The 24,003-nt window shown below is 37.2% G+C and overlaps 1 protein-coding gene and 1 long non-coding RNA gene across 4 annotated transcripts; both read left to right on the top strand.

Annotated features, from left to right (window-relative positions):
- Window positions 1-2,195: 2,195 nt before the first annotated feature.
- Window positions 2,196-23,796, top strand: didum (dilute class unconventional myosin). 3 transcript variants are annotated; one of them, XM_011649880.2, is made up of 15 exons: window positions 2,197-2,759; window positions 13,414-13,838; window positions 14,228-16,589; window positions 16,954-17,508; window positions 17,775-18,074; window positions 18,329-18,434; window positions 19,136-19,322; window positions 19,427-19,456; window positions 19,818-20,016; window positions 20,192-20,285; window positions 20,372-20,410; window positions 20,705-20,866; window positions 21,180-21,852; window positions 22,092-22,374; window positions 22,477-23,796. In XM_011649880.2, exons 1-15 carry the CDS (start codon window positions 2,733-2,735, stop codon window positions 22,594-22,596), a joined length of 5,562 nt encoding a protein of 1,853 aa, XP_011648182.2. In that variant the 5' UTR covers window positions 2,197-2,732; the 3' UTR covers window positions 22,597-23,796. The 3 variants fall into 3 exon arrangements, with proteins under 3 accessions (XP_011648184.2, XP_011648182.2, XP_011648183.2); XM_011649882.2 differs by lacking the exon at window positions 20,372-20,410 and having other exon boundaries at window positions 2,196-2,759; XM_011649881.2 differs by lacking the exon at window positions 19,427-19,456 and having other exon boundaries at window positions 2,198-2,759.
- LOC148936727 (uncharacterized) lies at window positions 2,913-12,593 on the top strand. The gene is made up of 2 exons (XR_016139086.1): window positions 2,913-3,153; window positions 3,243-12,593. It is a non-coding gene; the product is annotated as an uncharacterized LOC148936727 (long non-coding RNA).
- Window positions 23,797-24,003: the final 207 nt, after the last annotated feature.

Genomic DNA, 24,003 nt, shown 5'->3' with positions numbered 1-24,003 from the left:
AAGTGTCAGAATAAAGGCATAAGCCATCAAGGCCTGTCTGCCACGTTTAGAAAAGAACTGCGGCAGCAATAGAAACACAATACACCTGTGTAAATGTTTATAAAACTGTATTGAGGAATAATAATCACGTGCAAACATATTAAAGATCAGAAACAAGATATAATTTTTTTTTCGGACTAGCTAAGGTCTTCGGGTTTTGAATATCCCTTGTATAATTTTTATATTTATATATATTATTGAGATTTGCATAAAATTACCTTACGCGATAAGAAAACGCCAAACCGAGCGTGAGAATCATTCCCAGGATCGAACACAGAATTGTGGCGGATGAAAGTGTAAAACTTAATTGAATTACGAAAAACACGAAGAACATATATGTGAGTAATATGCCGCTCAAAAATCCGAAGGCGCTCTTTAAAATGTAATTCTCGAGCGTGCCTTCTTTGCGAAGGAGCCTCGTCTTTTTGTAAAGCCAAGTATGCTTTATGGGAGAGAGTATTCGGTTCCAGAAGTGCTTAAACTTTCTTCTACATCTATCAAAAGACATTAGCCATGGAGATTCGATCATAAAAAAAAAAAAATAATAAATGGAGCATTAAAAACGGAAAGAAAAGATTCAGAAGATTATAAAATGAAGATTATAATTGAAGATTACAAAATTTAAAATACTGTCAAAATTCTGATAAGAAGAGAGAGAGAGAGAGAGAGAGAGAGAGAGAGAGAGAGACAAGCGCTGCTCTACTTTTTAATGAGATAGGGTATAAATGTTGGAGAATAGAATTAAGAGTAAGATTAATATTGATTGGGTTATAACGACTTAAAAGGAGTATTAATTCACTTTAATCTCTTTCGTCGGAGACGCTGCTTCAAAGTAAGACGTGGCTTGACACCTTCGAATATCTCAATCGATCTCAATTTCTCCTCTTCGTACATCAACCTAGCCTTTTCAAGTTTTCTAGCTTTCAGGACCAATTGAAAAAATGCCATTTTCTTACTTTTCACACTTACTTTATCCAATATAATATTTTTTCTATTCTACATTGAAACGTTTATATGTGTCTTTTGTAAATTATGTTAATTAATGCTAGCTAATAAATAACTACGATGAAAACGTCACGTGATTACTAAACGTCACGATTCCAGCATAAATTGAAGTTTCGAGCAATTTATATTTTCCATCGCTTTTGATTCTTCATTGTTTATGTTTTATTCATAAATGCGGCTTATTTACATAATAACATAATGTTCTCTTGACAATGTTATAATTACATAATTATATAAGCTATCTTATAATTACGAGAACTATTTTATAATTACATAAATAACTGAATAGATAAAAATATATTATTTTACATTCTATTTTAAAATAAATTAGAATTTATCCAAGTTCCTTCAAGTTTTTAGTTTCAATGAAAAATAGATTTATTTTATATGCCGAAAAGATTTCTTCCAGTGAGACGAATACAGATACTCTGTAACATAGTCTGATATGTTGAAGTTACAAGTTTTGTTACCAGCAAATGATCACAGAGGCAGGCGTCGGCAGATGAACAAGTAATGATAAAAGGCCACGTGTTACCAGTTCTGGTTTTATCAGGAATTTGAATACGAGGGCAATGTACATAAAGTAGGTTCCCCATCTGCGTGATTATAAATAATATTATTTTGCATCATGATACATATACGTAAGCAGAAAAACTGAGTATTGCAGAAACTTATAAATATAAACTAAAAAAGAGCTCAAACTCTGTAATTTCGAGTTTGAAAGCGAAAAAAATTGAAATGAACTCATGCCTTTTTATCGCGCTTATCATGAATATTAAAAATATTTAAAAAAAAAAAAAGATCTAATCATCACTCTAATATTTTTACAATATATTTGCAAGGGATTTTATATTTTTACATTATTTGGATCATTTCTGACTGATGTCCCGGATCAAGATCTGGATTCAGAAACTATCCATCGAGCCGTCCCTCTTGTCTGTCGAGCGTTCGCCAAGACTCCGCTCCACGTCGCCAGCGTTGGTCTTCGATTCTTCAAAGAGGACCGCACGATACCTCCGGTGAATGTCGGAGCGAGACATCGATGTCACCCGCGCCGCGGGCCGACGAAGGTGGGCGTCGAGGTCGCCCGGAGAGGGGCGCGCAATCTAAACCCGATAACGAGCCAGCTGGCGGCGGCAGTGCCGTCGTTTACGTGGAGGTCTCACGACCTTCGCGAGAACCCGCTTATGCTGGTGGGGCCTGTACCGGATCGCTTTTGAAAGGTCGCAGCTTGTCCTGGGAAATAAATCGCTGCCGCGAACCGGTACCACTCGCGACACGGAGGTGTTCGCGTACCCCTCCGAGGAGAGGCAGAGCGCGAAAGACGAGGGACGAGGGAGGACGTGAAAAGAAAAGGAAGAAAAAAAAAAAAAGGAAAATAAACATGCCGTGAACCTCGCCAGGTGACAATGCGTACGACCCGACGAAGTCGACGGTGCTCATAGCGCGTGCGGCTTTCGATCGCATGCGAGCAACGCCGTAGACACTCCGTCGTCGTCGCCGTTGTCGCCGTCGTCGCCGCCGTCGTCGTCGTCGTCGTCGTCATCGTCGACGTCGTCTTTGCCGCGCGTGTGCATGTGTAAGGTGTGCGGTGGTACGCGCGCGTGATCGTGTTGTACCTGACCTGCGTGCGGCGGTGATACCTCCTGATCCAGCTTCTACGTGCCCGACACCCTGGACCGATCGCGATGATTACGAGGGAGCTCTACGTTAAGGTATCGTGGGACTGGTTGTGGGATATCGCGCGCATCCCCGAGGAAAATGGCAGATCTCTCCTCTGACGTAAATAAAATTGCGCGCCGAGGATTCTCGCGCGCCGTCGTTTCAGTCCCCCCCTGAGGATGGGGAGATTGACGCTGCGCTTCAAGGGGATGTTTCAGTCCAGTCCGAAGCATGATCAGAAGTTTCGATTTGAAATCGTGAATCTGAATCAAGGTCTCCGAATGATTCTGTAGACTAGAGGCGCGAATAATGGAAGACGGGAATAGGGGTAGTTGCTCCATCTTAAAAATTGCCAAGAGATCTCAGAGACGAATGTGAAACGCGCCTTTAGATCAGAGTAAAAAAAGAAAGGGTTGAAATGTAATAACTAATTATTTAGGATAGACGGTAATTTTCAAGACATTATATTTAAGATGGCATATTATACGTGCCGCTGTAATTTATATAGATATCTAAAATTATCTGGATTATTCTAGCCGTATACAACATGTCGGAGTCTCACTTGATGTGATTTAATTGCATATATCAACCAGGAGGCTTATGGAGTTGAAAATGTCTCGGTTAATACAATCAACGGTGGGAATTACGAGAATAATGTCGGCCACACTGCGAGTTTATGGTTTGCGCGTGCGAAATCGTGATCTGACTCCTGTTTTTACATACCGTTGAACGTTAAACATAACGTTTCACGCCTTTGACATTTGGAGTGAACGTATCCTTCTCGCGGTGTCAACCCGGGTATAACTCGCGATTCAGGAAAATTGTCAACCCGTTCCAAGTTTCACTTCATCATTTTTACACAAATATACATATATTTGGAAAGGCAAAGTTCCAAACCTTTAAAGGCGCGAGTCTTTTATTGCGCAACGATAAGATTAAATGAGAATTATTATTATTGTTATCATATCTGCACACGTATACCATGAATATGGGTCATCCCGTTTACATAATGTGCATGTCATTTCCACGACATATAACAGACACGTTGGAGAAAAAAATTCTGTTTCTCATTCTGTTATTCCTTTTTATTCTCATTTGAATCTAACGGACGTTTCCTTTGTATTTAATTATGCAGGCTATTATTCTCACTTTCAAAGGATTTTTTTTTTTATTCTCCTCTCAATGAGCATCTTGATACGAAGCACAATCACTTGCCGTCGTTCTGAAAACATTTATTTAATCATCTTGATGAATTGGCTGTTTTCGAGTTTTGTTTGATACGAAACGCGAGTAAACAGATTCTTAAATTTCACCGACTTACGCATATCTTTAAACTCAAGCTTACGCTGTCATGTAAGAATCAACAACATTGACCTGACATTCTACGTGAAGCATTCTCTCTCTGTTAAGTTTAACGAGTTCTATCAGTTCGTGTATACATACGTCACAATTCAAGCGATTAACGATGAACATTCTTTTTTGAGAAAAATTTATATTTCTTACACAAAAAGAAATCAGTCTTAAGTTAAAAAAAATATTCTCATAAGCAAGGATATTATAATCTTCTTGAAAATTTTAGTCTTGATTTGAATTCGTATTGATGCAAATATTATTATCTTGCTCGACTCGAGATTAAAAATCTTCTTTATGAAAATTATAATATTCTTATTTATATGTATATGAGACTATATGATTGATTTAAGACTAATTTTTTTGTATACAATTTTTCAAATCGTAAGAATCTATATATATATATATATAATTAATATATTATTTCTTATTAATACAACGTAAATCGATAAAATCCACTTTCTACTTCTTCATTTTTAAAATGATGAAGAGATTAGATTATTTGCAAGATAGATTGTTTGCATTAAAGTGTATTGATGCATTCTGATTCAAACTGCAGTAACTTGAGCGATAAAAGATAAATATTTCGCTCTTTGCATGCATTACTAAATAAAGAAAGATGGAGTGTTTCCCGTGCCTTCGGGATTTCTTTTCGAAACTGAAATCAATAACTGCCAGCGAGAGAATGCCTCCATTGCCGGAGAGACCTAAATTCTGGCTTATACCAAGTGGCACGATCGTAGAAACAGCAGCATCGCGATAATATTTCGTTAACACTACGATTACGATTACAACGTATTGTTTTCCAAGTGCTCGATAAGATGCACTTCTTATCATGGCGGAAAAGTTAATTGCAATTAATTTAATTGCTTTGAAATTGAGACATTTAATTGATAAATTATTACTACATAAAAAAATATAAATTAATGTGGAAATAAATTAAGGCGATTTACAAAACGATAATTTTTTTCCGGTAGAATTATTACTAGCAGCAACTTTGAATGACTGAATGGCTGAATGACAACTCGACTGTCACTGACAGATCGTTAACTGTCGCGTTTCCTACACAATCATGAATTATGTTAACTGAAGCTGAAATCGGGACATTCCTGTCACAATCGATGACAATTAATCATTGATGATCCCGCAAATGTTACATAAAAATTAATTTTTGCTTCAAGATGAATATAATATTTGAAAACTTTTGTCGAAAAGGAAGTAACGTATCGATGTTACTCATACCGTCATCTTGACATTAATGTTCATTTCTACCAATGTAAATTAATTTTAATTTCGGTTTAATTTATTATTTTTTTTCTAATTTTAAACCTAAAATAAATATAAAACGTAAGTTAAATTAAGATTAGTAAAAGTAATCTACTAGTTGATAGATAAATGATAAATCTACGAACAAATTGAAGCGCGAAAAATAATACGGCACATAATAAATGCGCTTTGGGATTAAATGCATGTCGAGTAATGAAGATTAGAAAGCGCTATTGCCTTCGGTTTATGCTATTCCCTTTAAGCCTGTGACGCTTCTCTCCGATGTTGGTGGTTGATTTATCGGTGTGGCCAGGTGAGCGGCGGGGGTTGTCCGAGGTCGGGCATCATGCTTTTTGTTATAACAGGTTCTCGCTTCTTCGGACTTGTAGGGGGAGAAAAAATGTCGGAAATACCACGCCGACAAGGCGAACACCGCTCCTTGAGTGCATTGATCATGCCGATTCGAGCGAATTTCGAGCAAAGCTATGATTATGCAGATCTTTGAAGAATTTTGAAATATCATATTTCAGCACGCATCGAAAAAAAAATACAAAAAAAATATTTAATTGGAAGAAAAGCAGAAGAAAGATTATTTTTCTCAATTTAAAGAAAGATTCGTGATATAAAGAAAAAGAATCTAAAATTCTGTTGTAAATAAAAACAATAATGATTAACATTATTTTCATTATTTTTTTATTTTAATTTTTAGAGTTACTTTGGATGCTGAGAGAGAGCATCATATTTTAAGATAGGGAATACAACGAATCATAAATCTTATTCAAGGAAAAATTAAGATTATTTTTCTTTAAAAATAGATCTCCCATCTAAACATTTGAACGTGAATTTGTGAGATAAATTTATAATGTTTAAAGTCAAGACTTGTTAGAACAGGAAACTTTAGAACTTAGAAACCCAATAAAACTCTTTGAATGCGACAGTATATAATTTTCTCGACATTATTTCGATGTGGATCTTCCTTAAACGGTTGTCGTTATTGCCCGTGTAGATGAAGTGATCCTCACGAGGACCATGAGGAATCTCCCGGTCTTAGCGACGACGGAGGGCGAAGAGATCGCAACGAGATCGCCTCGTACCATTTTGCTTTTCTACAGCGAGAGAAAGGGATCTGCGAGCGTAGCTCGTCGATCGCGTTCCTCGAACTGATCACTCTGGCTGGCTGTTCTCAACTAGCTCGTCTAGCTCATCTTTTAGCATGAAAGCGCGCTCGTGACTTCGGATAAATTCAGATTGAAATTAAAAAGTTACTATGCGATGCCCTGTCAAACTCTCGTCGAGATGAAATCTCAATGCGGTTATGGTTTATTAAGCATCTGTGTCATTGCCTGTTTGAGATCAACGGCGGCGCTTGCATTCTCATTGCGCGAACGTTGCCGGGAACCCTTTCTCTTAACAGAGAGACAGAGAGAGAGAGAGAGAGACCGTTCTCCTCGTATTGATTACATCGCGCCGCAGACGGAAAGGACTTTCGCGTCTCAAGATCATCGCACCAGGCTCTCTAATCTTTTATCGATTGCATTCGCGATTCACGCCGCATTTCCGCCATCGATCATCGAGATTAGCGCATTTCACTGTGTGTCGTCTTTCCGATAAGAGAAACTCACCGGCGCTCGAGCGCTCCTCTCTCCCTCTCTCTTACGAGAGGAAATATTTCTTGTGTTAAATAAGGCGTTATGTCGGTCCTTTATAGTCCCTTCTCTCTACCCGCGAGACGAAAGCTCCTCGCGGCGATATCCCACGAAAGCAATTCCGCTTTTACGGACGCGCGCATAACCCGAAGCGGAAAGCCGCGTTCTCACGGTCTTCCTTTCGCGGCAACCCGATGACTAAACCTGTCCTTGTTTATCGGGCACTGATTAATTGAGTGTAAGATAAGAATCGGGACCGTTAATCTCTTGCAAATATTTTAACGATATGTCACGGTACATCGAGCATCATATCATATTTTATTTTTTACAGAGAAATCCCACCATTATTTTGATTATTTAGAATAAAATTAAAAACAATTAAATTTAATGCCGTCAATTTTTTTATAGCGCTTTTTAATAAAATTAATAAAAACAGCTCTTATGCAGAAAGAAGCGCTACAAGAAATTGACGGCATTGAATTTTTTTGCAGTACAAATTTTATTGTATTTAATTTCACTTCAATCAAAATAATGGTGAGATCTTTCAGCAGGAAATAATAAACTTTATTAATAGAATTGAATGTGCAACTTTTGTATGACGCAGTGGTAGTTCAAGATCTAATCATAAAATCTAATTATTTCACGTGCGTGGGAAAGAAAGTGGTACACGCGCGTGTTACAACTACTTGACATATATCGCAGCTCTCAATTATATTTATAATGTAAATAAATTGGAAAATTAATACGAGATAATAATTCGCTGTTTGTGAGTTAGATGGATGCGTTTCTGTGTTTTACAGTCTGTTAAACGGAAAGGTAAACGCACACGTTAACGCAAGCGATCGATCTTACTGTCACATGGCCGATGCCGACGACAGAGGAGGTAAATTCGATGAAGTTGTTTATCCCGTTCCTTAATAGACCTCGAGATTTTTATAGTTCTCTCTTACATCATCCTCGTACGTTTCGTATTCGCTTGATGAAGATTAAGACCATTAACCCGCACGTGTGCATAAATAAAGTGCATAAACGTCACCTCGCGTCTTTTAAAGCTGTATAAAATAAAAGATATAAAATATATACGATGAATACATTAAGCGAATGTTTCTTTTTCTCGCTTTCATATTTTTGCGATCAAATGTACTTGTAAGCTCATGCAATTCATTTTTCGCTCTTTGAACTTCTTCAATGTTATGGAAAAATTATCTAGACACCTTGCGCTTTTACTTTATATTTTAAGTGTGGGTGTTTATTTACTGTGAGCATGTAACGAATAGACCAGTTTAGTTTGTTGAACAAATCTATGTCAGCATGAATCATGCATTCTGGGATGGCCTCACAGTGATAAGATTGCGACGCCCCTCCAATTGCCACTACCTAAACTTAAATTGTACAAAAATGTGTGCGAAGACTTGAACTTCAGCGTTGCTGGAACATCGATGGATGTGTCATTGTCACGTGTTAATAATCACACATCTCGTCTGATCATAACGGATACAATTGTTACTACTAGCGATGACAAAAATATACATTGAGGATAGAATAATTTCTTAGCCAGGCAAGTATATAATTCTTGCAACACTGTTATTTAACAAAAACAAGCGCAAATGATTCGAGATCGTGTATCTACTAAAAAATCTACTAAGCTTTTTCGAAACATATATAATTATTTATCTTATTAATTAATCGGCGGAAATGCAATTAGTTTGCAATTATTTTTTATATTATTTTTTTATATTATGTAATATACATATGATAAATTCATATGTATAATTATCAAGAATTTCTTACTGTAGCTGAATATATTGTCAATAAATAATTCTATGTTACGTAGCATGGGAAGTATCCTTTTTAAACATTGATATCTTTTCCTTATGCCTTCCGTTACATTGTTTTCTCATTTCCCATGACCATACCACCTTTTCATTTTGTTACGATATCTCTTTCAGTGAATGTAAGCAATGTATTTAATTTAATTTGTAATATAACAAAGATTATCTTATATGTAACATAACAAGATTGCTCATAAGATTTTCATCTTTAGTATGTGCTTACAAAATATAATATTTAATTTTATTTTATTTTACTGAATCCTAATACTAATTTGTGCACAAAGTGGAAGGAACGTGTGAAGAATATTCGTGCAATAGCATTAGCAAGAAAAGAGCTTCACATGTAAAATGCAATGGAAGCCTTAGAATGCTCGCATACGGAACAAAGGCAGAGTTGCACTCCCTATCTATAGAAATGACAGAGTTGCTTTCTTTACATACACATGACTTGCATTAACCCTTTATAATGTGCTTGGAAGTTGCATATCTATAGTTACATACCTATATATTCATATGTTTTAAATTTTAATGATTTAATCAATGCTTTCCATTTTGATCGTGTAATTTCTTTTCATGAGTAAAAAAATCCGGTTATAGAGAATTAAACTTCTGAGAAAAACTTCAGAGGAAATATATTGTCAATGAGTAGCTTTCGTGAAATTGGAGCAACATCGATCACAATGTAAGTGCTACGAGAATGTGAGCTGTAACAAAAAAACTTTCCTGTTCTTTGCAAGGAAAATTCAATTTACTCAATACAAAAAGAGAGAAAGAGAGAGAACGTCGCTTTTTCATACAAAATAAAAATTTATATATATTAATATTTAAAAATTTTAATTTAATTTTATGATCTTAAAAGACATAAATTATTTTCTCATTTAATTTATCGTACTCTTTTACTTGTTTACTTATTTATTATTCATGTAATTCCTAATCTTATGCATCGAAGGTACTTTGACACAGCTGCTATAAATCCAGATAGAAAATGAGTCAGGAGACTCGCCTGCATTGAATTAGGAATTACGTAAATACGCAAAATACGCCGCAACTTTCTAAGGCGCGGACACACAAATTACTTTTGTCTTCTGGACATGTCTTCAATTAATGACCTATAAGAACCCGGTAGAGAACTTGAGTTTCTTGTTTCTCTTCCCGTGTGCTCGCGATGATAATTGGCTTTGCTGCTGCTGCTGCTGCTGCTGCTGCTGCTGCTGCTTCTGTTTCTGTCTTGTATGTTGTTGCGCGCCATGGATGTATAATATAGAAAGCATGGGAACAATTTCTTTGGTATGCTACGACGTAGCGAGAAAGCTATTCAAGACTGTATATTAATTCATGTAAAACGATGCGAAAAATTCCCCCGCATAGGGAACGAAAAATCTTCTGGAATATAAATCCGCGAAGCTTAATTAAAAATTTAAAAGAAAATGAAGAAGACAATGAAAATTAAAAATACTTTGCATTTAATTAATCGTAGTTTTAAGAGTTTGTATTTAATATAATACATTAGTGCATATTAGTTGCAATTTATACATGACTATGGATCAAATGCGCGATACTTCAGCTTATCCTTTAATTATGTCGCTTCTCCTTTGCCTTTCTATCGTTTCTTTTCTTTATGAACTCTGCTTGCGAATACTTGAGAGAAAGTCTCTTATATAATTAGCTAATATACTATAATATTTCTTAGGCAGGCAAGAATCTTCGTATAAACGACATAAAACTTTATTTCATTTATTAAAGGAGTTAGTGTTGAATCTCCATGTTGTACATCTGTTAAAAAAATAACTATATGTGTCTGGCAATATATAACGATTTATCTTGAATTTATGCACAAAATTAAAAAGAGAGAAATTATTGGGCGCCTAGATTGCTGAGTAATGCCATCAATATTATACAATATGAGTATTACAATTTATTTTTTGATATTCTCGGCTTATTACATTGACTTTTTTTCATGACATGTTAATTTTTTAAGCATATATAAATTCTTATACTCTCTAGAAGTGTTTCATGATTTAATCAACATAATATGCAAATTTCTTTTAATTTGATAGAAGGGTTTGAAAGAAGTTGTATTTATATACAAGATGTCAAATTATCTTTAAATTTAAAAAATTATCCTTGTTTATTACTTATTCTTGTTCTATTAAATAAATTAGACTATAATTCAAATAGATATTGTATCATATCGTATAGATGTAAAATACCAAGACCGACGATACTCAAGATCGTTATTAAATCCGGAAATGTACTCCAGTTCTGGTAGCACAAGCACGTAATACATTACGATATTTGTCAATGTGGTGTCGTGTTACACGGTGTAATCTTGCGCGTATTTCGCATAAATACGAGTATATGCGGTATACCGTGGCGTTTCGTGAGTCACACGAGCCAGAGACGTGTCGATAAAGGTAAATGAAGAGATAAGAGGTTTAATTATATCGCATCGGTGACTTCGCGATAATAATTACGTCTCATCTGTTCACGTTTTCCATTTCTTTTCCAGCTGGCGAAACGGTATCTTGCGTAATTAGTAACACACGTGCTCGCACGTGGGAGCGAAGTTCAGGGTCGCATACTTCGTCGCCTTTCTAAATGTGGTTAATTGGCTCGTGTAATCAAAGCGGTTAATGAAATTATTTATGAGTTTTAACGGGGAAGAAAATTGACGCTTTTTTCTATCGCCTCTGGAAGATTTTCGCACGAATTGCGGAAATGCGATCGACACAAATCATTAACACAGTATAGTAATTAATAAGTCTCACCTACCATTTCACACGTCATTTTGCGTAATTGCTATCCTCAGCATAAATTGAGTATTATTGCAATTACGCGGGTCATGTCCATTTACGAGTTGCCCTAAACTGTTAAAAATAAGATTTTTTAATGTTAATTAGATTTTAGTATACATATTCTAAATGATATTCGCTAATCTCAAAATATTTATTAGCATAATTATACAATTTAGATATCTATGCATTTAATTAAGTGAAGAGGATTTTTTTTTTAGGGAGAGACATAAAATTCGAGAGATCTGAATTATTATTTCAGATTAATTATGAAAAAGAAAGGCGGTGAATTATTCAGACTATGAAATACCAATTACGGTTATGGATCGTCGATGTTACTTACGGGGTGATCCAAAATGTGGGGCGGCGAAAGGGAAGTCGCGACTTCGACAGAAAAACCACTTTACCGTTGCTTGACATGCTTCTGAATAGTACATTCGTGATACAATTGGGTGATCCCGGTTTGACAATACGTAGAAATACTTACGACAAATATGAGAGTCCATTGGATTTGATGAAGACACCGTTATTCCCTTACGAAAGTCGCTCACCTGTTTGTAAAAAATGTCAAATGTATAAAACTGTCTCTGATGATCATCCGGATAATCTAAAACTCTGTGTGATATCACGAAATCATGATGATCTATTTTTTTGAATTTGTTTAATTAAGTAAATACTTAATTAGCTTTGAGTCTTCGTGTTATTTTGCAATATTACATCTTTTTTTATTTCTATGCGTAAAATAAAGTTTTAATTAATATTCATTAATATTAATTAACATTACACGAAAAGAAGTTTTGTTAAAGCATCTAAAAATGACCACATATAAATCTGAAAATAATTTTGTTGAGAAATAATTACGTAGGACATTTAAATTGATCGTTAGATTAAAAAAATTTTTCTTTGTTATTATTATACTTAAGCTTCCCTAGAATTATTTCGATTTTAGACAAACAAAATTATTTTTAAATTTATATCTGTTCATTATTTTCAAATTATTTTCAAATAATTTAACAAAACATTTTTTCCATGCATTATATATATATATATATATATATATATATATATATATATATATATACATGGAAAAAATATATATATATTTGTGTATTGTGGCTAATGTACAATAAATTCAGATTTTTTTGTAATACAGAAAGAGTATATCCTATACAATTTGTTATGTAGATCAATTTTATATTCGCAATGCACAAAAAAAATTATTGAGCTTATATGTATGTCGTTTTCTTATTGATCACATGCGCGACTAATAATTACGTTAAACACTAAGATTGAACGGAACGGTAATTTCTGTGATCAAACGGTGTCTTCTATCGTACAAGAATGATATATGATAACATTGAACGCAAGAAATAACGGCGAATTGGAGCATTCGTCGACTAAATCGATACACTCTTATTCGCGACCTCAGTGCAGTGTTTATGCGCCACTCCAAAAGGAAAAAGCGGGTCGTCTTTGCTCAAAAAGTCTTCGCTCGATGACCAATTAACCGTCGCGTCGTAACGATGCGGTATAAGCGAGTGCATTCAATGAACTACATTCGATCTCGTTTCAAATAAATAATACAAACCTGATCCTTCGATTTTCAATAAAATCTAAAATAAAACTAATAAAGCCATCGTCTTTTAACAAAGATATACTCAGCTTCGATAATCTCACGTTTATCGACTTTTTAATAATTTTATACACTCTAAATATTAACGGACGCCGGGGATGCGCCGCGATTTTATATTACGAACTACGTAATAAAACTGACAAAAGTTTACTAACGTAAAAATCGACTGACGTGCAAATCGATCATAGGATGGCCGAGTATGGGTGCCGCATCCGGAGAAGGTATGGGAGGGCGCCGTGCTCCTGGAGAACTACAAGCAGAATCAGCGGACGTTGAAGGTGCACACAGAGGAGTCGAATCAGACGAGGACATTGGAAATCAGATCGGACGCCGATCTTCCGCCGCTGCGAAACCCCGATATCCTGATAGGAGAAAACAATCTCACGTCGCTGTCGTTTCTTCACGAGCCCGCCGTCCTCTACAACCTCCAGGTCCGCTTTCAACGGCATTCCATTTACACCTACTGTGGCATTGTCCTGGTAGCCTTCAACCCGTACAACGAATTACCCATCTACGGCAATGACACGATATGGGCCTACAGGGGACAGGCGATGGGCGACCTGGAACCCCACATATTCGCCGTGGCCGAGGAGGCCTATACGAAATTGGAGAGGTGACTAATCCTCCTGCCAATATTTATCTATAGATTGTGTCATCGATATACAAATAATATATCGATGTTAATTAAAAAGCAAAGATGATCTTTCCGTTGGATAGAAAACTACGAAAAAATTACTAAATTATAATTGAACAAGAAAAAACATATATATATATGTATATATATATATATATATATATATATATATATATATATATATATATATATGTACATTTAATTAAAAATTAATGAATTAATTTTAATAGAATATTTAAATTGCATTTAAGCAATGTATCTTGTATTGTATTATATTTTAATGTAAATAATTAATATAATAGCTTAAATTTAATTAAATCTTAATTAATCTGAATAAAAGAATAATTGTGTTCCAATTTCTAATTTAGGGAGAACCATGATCAGTCGATTATTGTCTCCGGCGAATCGGGCGCCGGCAAAACCGTCTCCGCGAAGTATACCATGCGGTATTTCGCGACCGTTGGCGGATCGGCGACGGAGACGCAGGTCGAAAAGAAGGTTCTCGCCTCTTCGCCCATCATGGAGGCGATCGGAAACGCGAAGACTACCAGGAACGACAATTCCTCCAGATTCGGCAAGTTCATCGAGATCCAGTTCAACAAGAATTATCATATCACCGGTGCGAGCATGAGGACCTACCTGTTGGAAAAGTCACGGGTGGTATTTCAGGCGAACGAGGAACGAAACTATCATATCTTCTATCAGATGTGCTCGGCGGCGAGGCGTCTTCCCCATTTGCACCTGTCCGACCAGAATCAGTTCCACTATCTCAATCAGGGCAACAACCCCAGGATCGACGGCGTGGATGATCTCGCGTACTTCGACGAAACGATCAGTGCGCTGACGATGCTCGGCTTCACGTCCAAGCAGCAGGACGACATGCTGCGCATACTGGCGGCCATATTACACCTAGGTAACGTAGATATAAGCAGCCGCGTGATCAAGGACGCAAAGGATGGCGAGGTGGACACCGAGTCCTGTCACATCTCGTCGTCGGACCGGCATCTACTCATCCTTTCCGAGCTGCTGGGTGTCGACGTGAACGGGATGCGCAAGTGGCTGTGCCATCGAAAGATCGTCTCGACGCGAGAGGTCTTCCTGAAGCCTATGACCGTGGATCAGGCAATCGGCGCGCGAGATGCACTGGCTAAGCACATCTACGCCGAGCTGTTTAATTGGATCGTGACGGGTATCAACAGCTCGCTGCAGTCACCCGGTCCAGTGTATCGCTTTATCGGCGTACTAGACATCTACGGCTTCGAGACGTTTGATATAAACTCATTCGAGCAGTTCTGTATCAACTACGCGAACGAGAAGCTCCAGCAGCAATTCAACCAGCACGTCTTCAAACTGGAGCAAGAGGAATATCTGAAGGAGGACATCGAGTGGACCTTCATCGATTTCTATGACAATCAACCGTGCATCGACCTGATCGAGACCAGACTCGGCATTCTGGATCTCCTCGACGAAGAGTGCCGCATGCCGAAGGGTTCGGACGCTTCCTGGGCGGAGAAACTCTATGCCAAGTGCATAAAGTCTAAGCACTTTGAAAAGCCGCGATTCGGCACGTCGGCCTTCCTGATCCACCACTTCGCCGATCTCGTGCAGTACGAGACCGTGGGTTTCCTGGAGAAGAATCGCGACACCGTGATCGAGGAGCAGATAGACGTGCTGAGAAGTGGCGAGAATAAGCTGCTGAGAAAGTTGTTCCGCGAGGAGGATCCCAAGCTGGCGGTGCCGCACGCGAGGGTGAAGGTGTCCGCCCAGAAGAGCGCGCCGATGAACACGAGCAATAAGCAGAACAAGAAGACAGTCGGCTCGCAGTTCCGCGACTCCCTCAACATGCTGATGGCCACGCTGAACGCCACCACGCCGCACTACGTGCGCTGCATCAAGCCGAACGACGCGAAGGAAGCCTTCGAGTACAGTCCGGTGCGAGCGGTGCAGCAGCTACGCGCCTGCGGCGTCCTGGAGACCATCAGGATCTCCGCCGCGGGCTTCCCGAGCCAGCGTACGTACGGCGACTTCTTCCAGAGGTACCGCTGCCTCTGCAGGTTCAAGGAGATACGGCGGGATGATCTGAAGGAGACCTGCCGGCGCATCCTCGCCAGGTACATCAACGACGAGGACAAGTTCAAGTTCGGCAAGACGAAGGTGCTCTTCAGGGCCGGCCAGGTGGCGTATCTGGAGAAGCTACGGGCTGAGAGGCAACGTGATGCCTGCGTCATGATCCAGAAGACCGCGCGTGGTCTGATACACTATAACAGGTACAAGAAGATTCGCAGGTCGATCCTCGGCCTTCAGAGGTATGGCAGGGGTTACATCGCTCGGCAGAAGGCGGAGGCTATTAGAAGGGAAAGGGCAGCGGTAAAGATCCAGGCGCGAGTGAAGGGCTGGCTGCAAAGACGGTGGTACCTGCAGATGAAACGCACGATTCTCGGTTTGCAGACGCGCGGCAGGGGCAACATGGCTCGCGTTAGGTACAGAATAATGAAGGACAACGCCGCCGCGACGGTGATCCAGAGATTCGCTCGTGGATATCTTGTGAGAATGGCGTGCAAGAAGAAACTCAGAGATATAATCATCGTGCAATCGTGCATCAGAAAGCGACAAGCGAAGAAGGTCTTCAGGCGGTTGAAGGCCGAGGCCAGAAGCGTGGAGCACGTCAAGTCGCTCAACAAAGGGCTGGAGATGAAGATCATTACGTTGCAGCAAAAGATAAACGAATTGGTAAATGATGTACCTCGATACATTCTACATGTGTAAATTTAAATTACATATACTACGTTACTTATTATTGTATACTTTATTATTTATTTTAATATTTTTTCGCTTTTAATATTTTTTGTTGCACGAAAAAAATAATTTTGCTAAAGTATTTAAAAATTTGCTCAGATATAGGTTTGATAATAATTTTGTTAAGCCATTAAAAGAATTATGTTGCTTAAACATGAAAATAATACCGCTAAAATTGTTTGTATTATATAATTTAATTTTTTATATTTTAGTAATAAATTTAAACTAAATTTTTAAATATGTCAGCGAAACTATTCCTTCTGTGCCCAGTTAAAAAACACTCATCATATCATTTCAGGCGAAAGAGAATCAGCACTTGAAGAACGTACAAAATGAAATGATAGACTTGAAGTGCAAGCTGGATGGTTTGAAATCCGTCGACATTGAGAATAAGAAATTGAACGGAGTGGTGCAGAGTAAAGAAAGGGAGCTTAAAATGATGGAAGAAATTCTGCAGCGAGAGAAAGACGAGAAGATGGATATATTGCACGATAAAGAGAGAGCTGCTTTACAGAAAGACGAGGAAAATAAAAAATTGCAGAAGGAGAACGAGAGATTGCGCAAGGAACTTTCGATAGCGACTGAGAAGCTGAAGAGCAACCAGCGCGGTGCCGAGGAAAATTTGAAATATCGACTCGAGCAGGAAAAAGATTTGCTCCGATTGGAACAGGATCAGGATCGCGGGGCCTATCAAAGATTGCTCAAGGATTATCACGAGTTGGAACAGCATGCGGAAATTCTGGAACAAAAATTGGCGTCGCAAGGAATACTTGGACATTCGCGTTCTTTGAGCAATGCTTCCAGCGGCAGTGGCCAGATTACATCGACGGAGAATCCGCAAGATGATCAGAACGTAAGTACAGTTGACAAGTATTAATAAATAGAAACGAGGAATTGTTTATATAAAGAAAATTTTAATATATAATTAAGAAATATAAAATCAATTTGACGATATTTAACAATACCATTTGTATTTCTCTTGTACCTCTTTCATTTTTAGATGTTTAAATATGATGATCATCTTTAAGTGCTTTTAATTTTTTTTAAGATTTTGATTTTTCCTTGTTTATTTATCAAAATTGTTAAAATAAGTTTATTGGACTCTTCCTCTCTTGGCAGGATTTTGGTTATGGTTCCGTGAGATCCACGGCTTCCTCATCGACCCTCTACTCGCGAGTGGAAACGATCGACTGGAATCAGCAACGATCGGACAGTCCACCCGACGGAGAAGTTCAAGCGAGCAAATCGCCTTCGGAGGTTCCCGCGCCCTCACACGCTCCCGTGGACATTGGTCTCGTTCTAAAGCTGCAACAAAAGCTGAAGGATGTCGAGAAAGAAAAAGGTAGACTGGTCAGAATGGTCGAAGATCTGGAACGCGATAGTAATGAGGAGTCCATCAGAACGCAGGATTCGTTCAGAGTAAGTAACAGAAATTAAAAAGTCTCAGAAAAGCTTTCTTTCTTTCTGTATTAAACTTTTACCTCCAACGAATACTTTCTGTCAAGTCTATCTTCTTGTCGAGCGCTATCTTAGCAACCGTCAATTTTCTTTTGACGCGAACTCGACGTCATTTAAGCGGCATTAAAGATTATCATGATAAATCCACGTCGTTGTGCTCGATGTTGTCTTATCGCTATTATCACTGATTAAGAGACAATGTGGTTTGCTTATAGCTCCAAGAACTGGAAATGGAGAACGCGCAACTTAAAAAGGACTTGAACTCACTGAGGAAAACCGTGTCGTCAGCCAGTCCGTCGTCCGCGCAGCAAAATCTCATGAGTAATTTGCTATTACAACTCACTAGCTGTTTTTTGCATGGCCTCTTTTACGAAGCATTGTATATTTATACCGACTTTAATATACTATAACTAAGTTGATTGATTTTGTATTTTTAAACACTCAAAGGGAGATCGAAGTGTGATATAGATAAACACATTGCATATCTATAATATCTTCTGCTTTCTGCTTTTTATTCTATGCTACATTTTATTTGTTTCTGCCTATTTATTATTTTGCATTATATTATTTTCTGCATTTTGCGAGCGTCATCGCTTTATTCTTTATATTTATATTTATATTTATAAATAATAATTTAAACATGTATAATCACAGCTCTAATATCTTTGATTATATTGTACATCTCATATTGCTTACAACATTGTCGCTTCATTTATCTATCACTATTACCGATTGCGTTCATCTGCTTTTCCTTTAAATAAAATTTTTCATGCACATGAAAACAATAAATTTCAAAAAATCTAAACAATACTATAAATTTAAAATATAAATGTATAAAAAGAAATGTTTTTGAATGTGTATAATTATAAATTTATAATTATAAACAGCTTTCTGTTATGCTATGTTTCTGTTTTTCTGTTATGTAAATAATCATACAGCCACCAATACTACTTGAAAAACTAATAATAATACGATATAAAAAAAAAACATAGGATAATATTAGCATAATGATATTATTATAGTACAATTTGAGGCGCTACAAGAGGAATTGGAGAGGAGAAGAGAAGAGTGTATTCAATTGCATAGCGTGCTGGCTGATCATACACGCAGAATGAAGAGCTTAGGTTCTAATTATGGTCGTGATGTGGACATCATAAACGAGGACGGCGAGCTGGTACTTGCCTTCGAGGCGCAGAAGAAAATTAACAGGTAATGCAAAGTGACACGCTTAGCTGACGAGTTGACTATTGTGAGTGTCACAAAAAGATCTAACAACAGTCTTTTATCGTTTGTGCATGCACTTCGGTTTTCAGTAAACTTAAGACAAAGGCACCGAGAGGAGAGTGAGTTGAGCAGATTCACGAGCAGATTCATCCATTTAAACGTTCATTTTGTTGAACTGTTCAATCAAGAAGAAAAGAGACTTTATAATTTTACGATATCATAAACGTCTTGAAGTCAGTTTGTTTTCTTTTTTGATCATCAGCGAAATTAATATTAATCATACTAAATTCTCGCAGATCGATCTATATGTTATTATTTCTCAAACAACATTGTAATAATTATTTTGTAATGGCATCAATAACAGGCATGATTTCATATATTTAACATGATACCATCGAATAATTCGTTTGCGATTGAACAATTCAAGAGATTTAGTGATAATTTTCGAGAAATGAAAAACTTGGGTTATTTGTTTTTAAGACAACTGGAGGACGAGCTGCAGGCGAAGGAGAGAAACTGGCGGTCACAAAGGGACGAGTGGCGAAATGAGATAGACAGGCTGCAAGAAGAAATCGAAAAGCAGCAGAAGTTGCTCTCCATTAATTTAAGTAAATCGCCGCAAACCCAAGCAGAGCTTTACATGCAGTACGAGGTTGCCAGATTGACATCCGAAAATCTGGTGAGTCAAACAAATTTTTAATATCAAATAATATTAAGTCAATTATTAGCTTAATTGATTATGTTACGTTGCTCTTTTGAAAATTACATATATTTTTGACGAAATAAAATTCACATTAATTTCTTACTTAAAGATATAAAAATTTATATATTTATATTTAATATGTGTATTAAAGGAACTTCAAGAAAAATATGATAAAATGGCGGAGGAATGCAGACGCTTTAAGAAACAATGCAGAATCCTGGCGAAGCGACTCAAGGATGCTGGCTGTAAGTATAATAATTGTATATTTAACATGAGAAATATTTAGGGACATACAATTATGTTGTATCACTTTATCCTAATGCTGACAAAGACGAAGGAGAGGAACGTCCTTATATGCTGAAAAGTGCCGGTGAGTGCATGGTCTTGATAAATGCCATTGCATTCATATCATTGAACTATCCGAATAATTCATGCACGTAAAAGACAGGAAATTTTGTAGCGGGTAAAAAAAAATAAAAATTGTTTCGTAAGATAGTTAATTAAAAGTTGAAAATCTTATGAAAATTAATGACTATATTCAAATAGTTCGAATTTCAAATTATGCAGATTATATTTCATCATTGTATATTGTGCACGTCGAGTCTAATTCAAAATTCCCGAAAACTTCAAAAAATGTGTGAATATAAAAATTTTAATTTTACAGTGCCTAATGCTGTGGAATATGCAAATGGTTGCGCCGCCGTTTCCGACACTCACGGAGAAGGAAGTAACATGCCTATTATTCGCAAAAAAGAAAGAGACTATGAAGGAATGTTCGAATTCAGGAAAGAGGATATTAATGTAATCATACGCCATCTGGTCATTGGTAAGTTTCAATGTTGCTTCTCACTTTAAATGAAACCTCTGAGAATTTTATTCAAATTGCGATATCTGAATTATTAAATATAAAAAATTAAGTACTCTCAAATTAAATACTAAATTCTTATATATGAAAAATTTATTTTGTGAAAGAAGGAAAATTTAATTTATAAAATACAACAGTCAATTAATTCTTTTTAATTTAATTTAATTTATTCTTATTTCTACCTACCTAATGTATAAGCAGATGTACGATTGAAATATACGAATTTTACTAAATTTTACGAAATTTACTAAATTATATTTATGTCTCTTTTCAGAGCTAAGGCCCCGAATAGCGGTAACGCTGCTGCCGGGCCTACCGGCCTACATCCTCTTTATGTGCATCAGACACACCGACTGCATCAACGATGACGATAAAGTACGGTCGCTGTTAACCGAGTACCTGAATGCCGTTAAACGTGTGCTGAAGAAACGAGATGACTTCGACTCGAGGGTGCTTTGGCTAAGCAACACCCTGCGTTTGTTACACAACATGAAGCAATACTCCGGTGACAAGCCATTCCAGATCGAGAACACACCTAGGCAGAACGAACAGTGTCTGAGAAACTTCGACCTGAGCGAGTACCGCGTCGTGCTGAGCAACGTGGCCCTCTGGATCTTCAACAATCTCATTACGAATCTCAAGGAGAGGATTCAAGCGCTAACGGTGCCAGCCTTGCTGGAACACGAGGCGATATCCGTTCCGACCGACAAGACCGGGCGACCCAGGTCGTCGTCCATGGGCGGGGAGCCGGATTCCACGCAGCAAAAATTGGACAAGCTTCTGGGCGAGTTGACCTCGGTGCACAAGACGCTGCAGTATCACGGCGTGGATCCCGAGGTCATCATGCAGCTCTTTAAGCAACTGTTTTATTTCATGTGCGCCAGTGCCCTGAACAACCTGTTGCTGAGGAGCGAATTGTGTCGATGGACGAAGGGTATGCAGATAAGGTAAGACAAATCGAGAACTTGATTCTACCTCTTATATATTTCGATCTCGCTCTTAGCTTTATTAGCAATACGATGAGAAATTCTGTACGGATAATTGCTTTGTAAAAAATTAAAAGAAATTTCTTAAATTAATTCTTAGTCTTCCACATCAGGACTGACTTTATGACTGACTTTATCCATTTTCTATTCGGTTATAATAATATAGAAATTATATGAATGTCTTATGTTTATTGTTTAAGGTATAACATGAGCCATTTGGAGCAGTGGGGCAGAGATCGACGATTAGAAGCCGCGTCGGAAGCATTACAACCTATCATACAGGCATCGCAGCTTCTGCAGGCTCGCAAGACGGACGAAGACGTTAATTCCGTCTGCGAGATGTGCAATAAACTGACGGCTAATCAAATAGTGAAAATTCTAAATTTGTATACGCCTGTCGACGACTATGAGAGCCGAGTTCCTTTCTCATTTATCAAAAAGGTACAGGACAAACTGAAGGAACGCGGCGAGAACAACGAACAAGTAAGTTTCGCCTCACGAGCGATAATGACATATGTTTGTCGCATGTTTGTCGTATTCTTGAAAAAGAATTTTGTTTGATAACATGTGATTTTTCACTTTTAGCTGTTAATGGATTTAAAGTATTCCTATCCCGTAAGATTCTCATTTAATCCATCGGACATTCGACTCGAAGATATCGAGGTACCTGAGGTGCTTCATTTACCTATGCTCAAGAAGGTGTAACGCAAACCAGTCACGATCCTGGTCAAGATCCCCGCTCTATCGTACTGTGTGTCCTTAGTTGAAAACGTTATATGCGAATAACTGAAGCTCGCTTAGTCCACTTGTTCGTACGGAAATTATAGCGATACCGATAATCCGGGCTACGTTTAGACGTAGACGCATCGAGAACCAACTCATCGATACCATGTTTTATATGTTTCTTTTTTACTCGGGTAATTTCTAGATTTTACGATATGTCATCAACGTTCCGAATCGCATTTTCGCGTTCGAGGTCAATTCTGTTACGTAGATAGACGATCGAGTCTCGATAAGTGAAAAAGAACGATATTTTTTCGTTACTGTTACATTGTACAGCGTTGTGCGTTGAAGTGTAAAGCACGAGTACGAAATTCCTACAAGAACTTGAAACTTTTTTATTAATCAATTTTATTTGCATTTTATAAAAAATAAATATAGATTCAAAGACATAAGTCCTATGTGAATTTGTCGTTCCTTAAAGTACAACGAAATGTTTATCTCGTACTCAGATTTCTTCCAAATAGAAATTGGAAATTTCTGAAAATATAAATCAATTAAATTCGGGAATTATGTACATAGCACGAATAAAATTTCCATAGTATTAAAAAAAATAATAATTTAATATATGAGAATAATGGAGGATAATAATTGTATGTACAATATCCAGTTTTCATCTGTACAATAAAATGTTTTTTTTTTGTACTCGATCCTTGTGAGAATTTCGTACACTTGATAAAGTTGAAAACTTGTTGAAGATGTAATTAATGTGTAAAAAAAGTGCAAGAGAAAGAGAAGATATATGATATATTATGTTGGAATAGATTGTATATTTTGTGATACGAGAGAAAAAGAAGAGAGTTATTATAAAATTGGGTCCAATATCGGACTGATATATGAATGAAAAGAAAAATACGAAGGCGACCGAAAGAAACCGGAGTATATAATTGTTGTTATATTCTAATTTATATATATATATATATATATATATATATATATGTGTATTATACATATATGCAATTGTATTTTGTGCCATTTTATAAGTAGATCGTAACAATCCGTTTGTTATTTCGTTCGGTCTGCCGTTGGTTTCACACATCACAAACTCATTCCACAAGATGATAGCTGAAAAGAAAAAGATATCCCTCGAAATGTCATATAAACGGAATATATTTACACAACTAACCTTGGCTCGATGTGACATATTTATTTGTTCCTACAGTCAAAATAAAGTCGAGGTGTTGGATAGCTCAGTGTTAAAGCAATCGCTTGTTCAATTCGCTGAAAATCCGGGTTCGATTCCCGGTCCTCTCACCTCATATGTATGTATAAGAAAAAATTTTAACAAAAAATACTATCTCTGTGATGAAATGAATATCCACAATTAAGTAT

Source organism: Pogonomyrmex barbatus, unplaced genomic scaffold, assembly GCF_055798465.1.
Source record: "Pogonomyrmex barbatus isolate J1 unplaced genomic scaffold, ASM5579846v1 scaffold2, whole genome shotgun sequence".
Classification (NCBI taxonomy): Eukaryota; Metazoa; Arthropoda; class Insecta; order Hymenoptera; family Formicidae; genus Pogonomyrmex; species Pogonomyrmex barbatus.
Note: the sequence above shows the minus strand (reverse complement) of the source record. Positions and strands in the feature narration are given on the sequence as shown.

Bases quoted from the DNA above. Each gene is read 5' to 3' on its own strand.
- didum (XM_011649880.2), top strand. From the start codon at position 2,733: ATGATTACGAGGGAGCTCTACGTTAAG. The intron at 2,760-13,413 runs GTATCGTGGGAC...AATCGATCATAG, and splicing joins CGAGGGAGCTCTACGTTAAG to GATGGCCGAGTATGGGTGCC. The intron at 18,435-19,135 runs GTAATTTGCTAT...ATATTATTATAG, and splicing joins CGCGCAGCAAAATCTCATGA to TACAATTTGAGGCGCTACAA.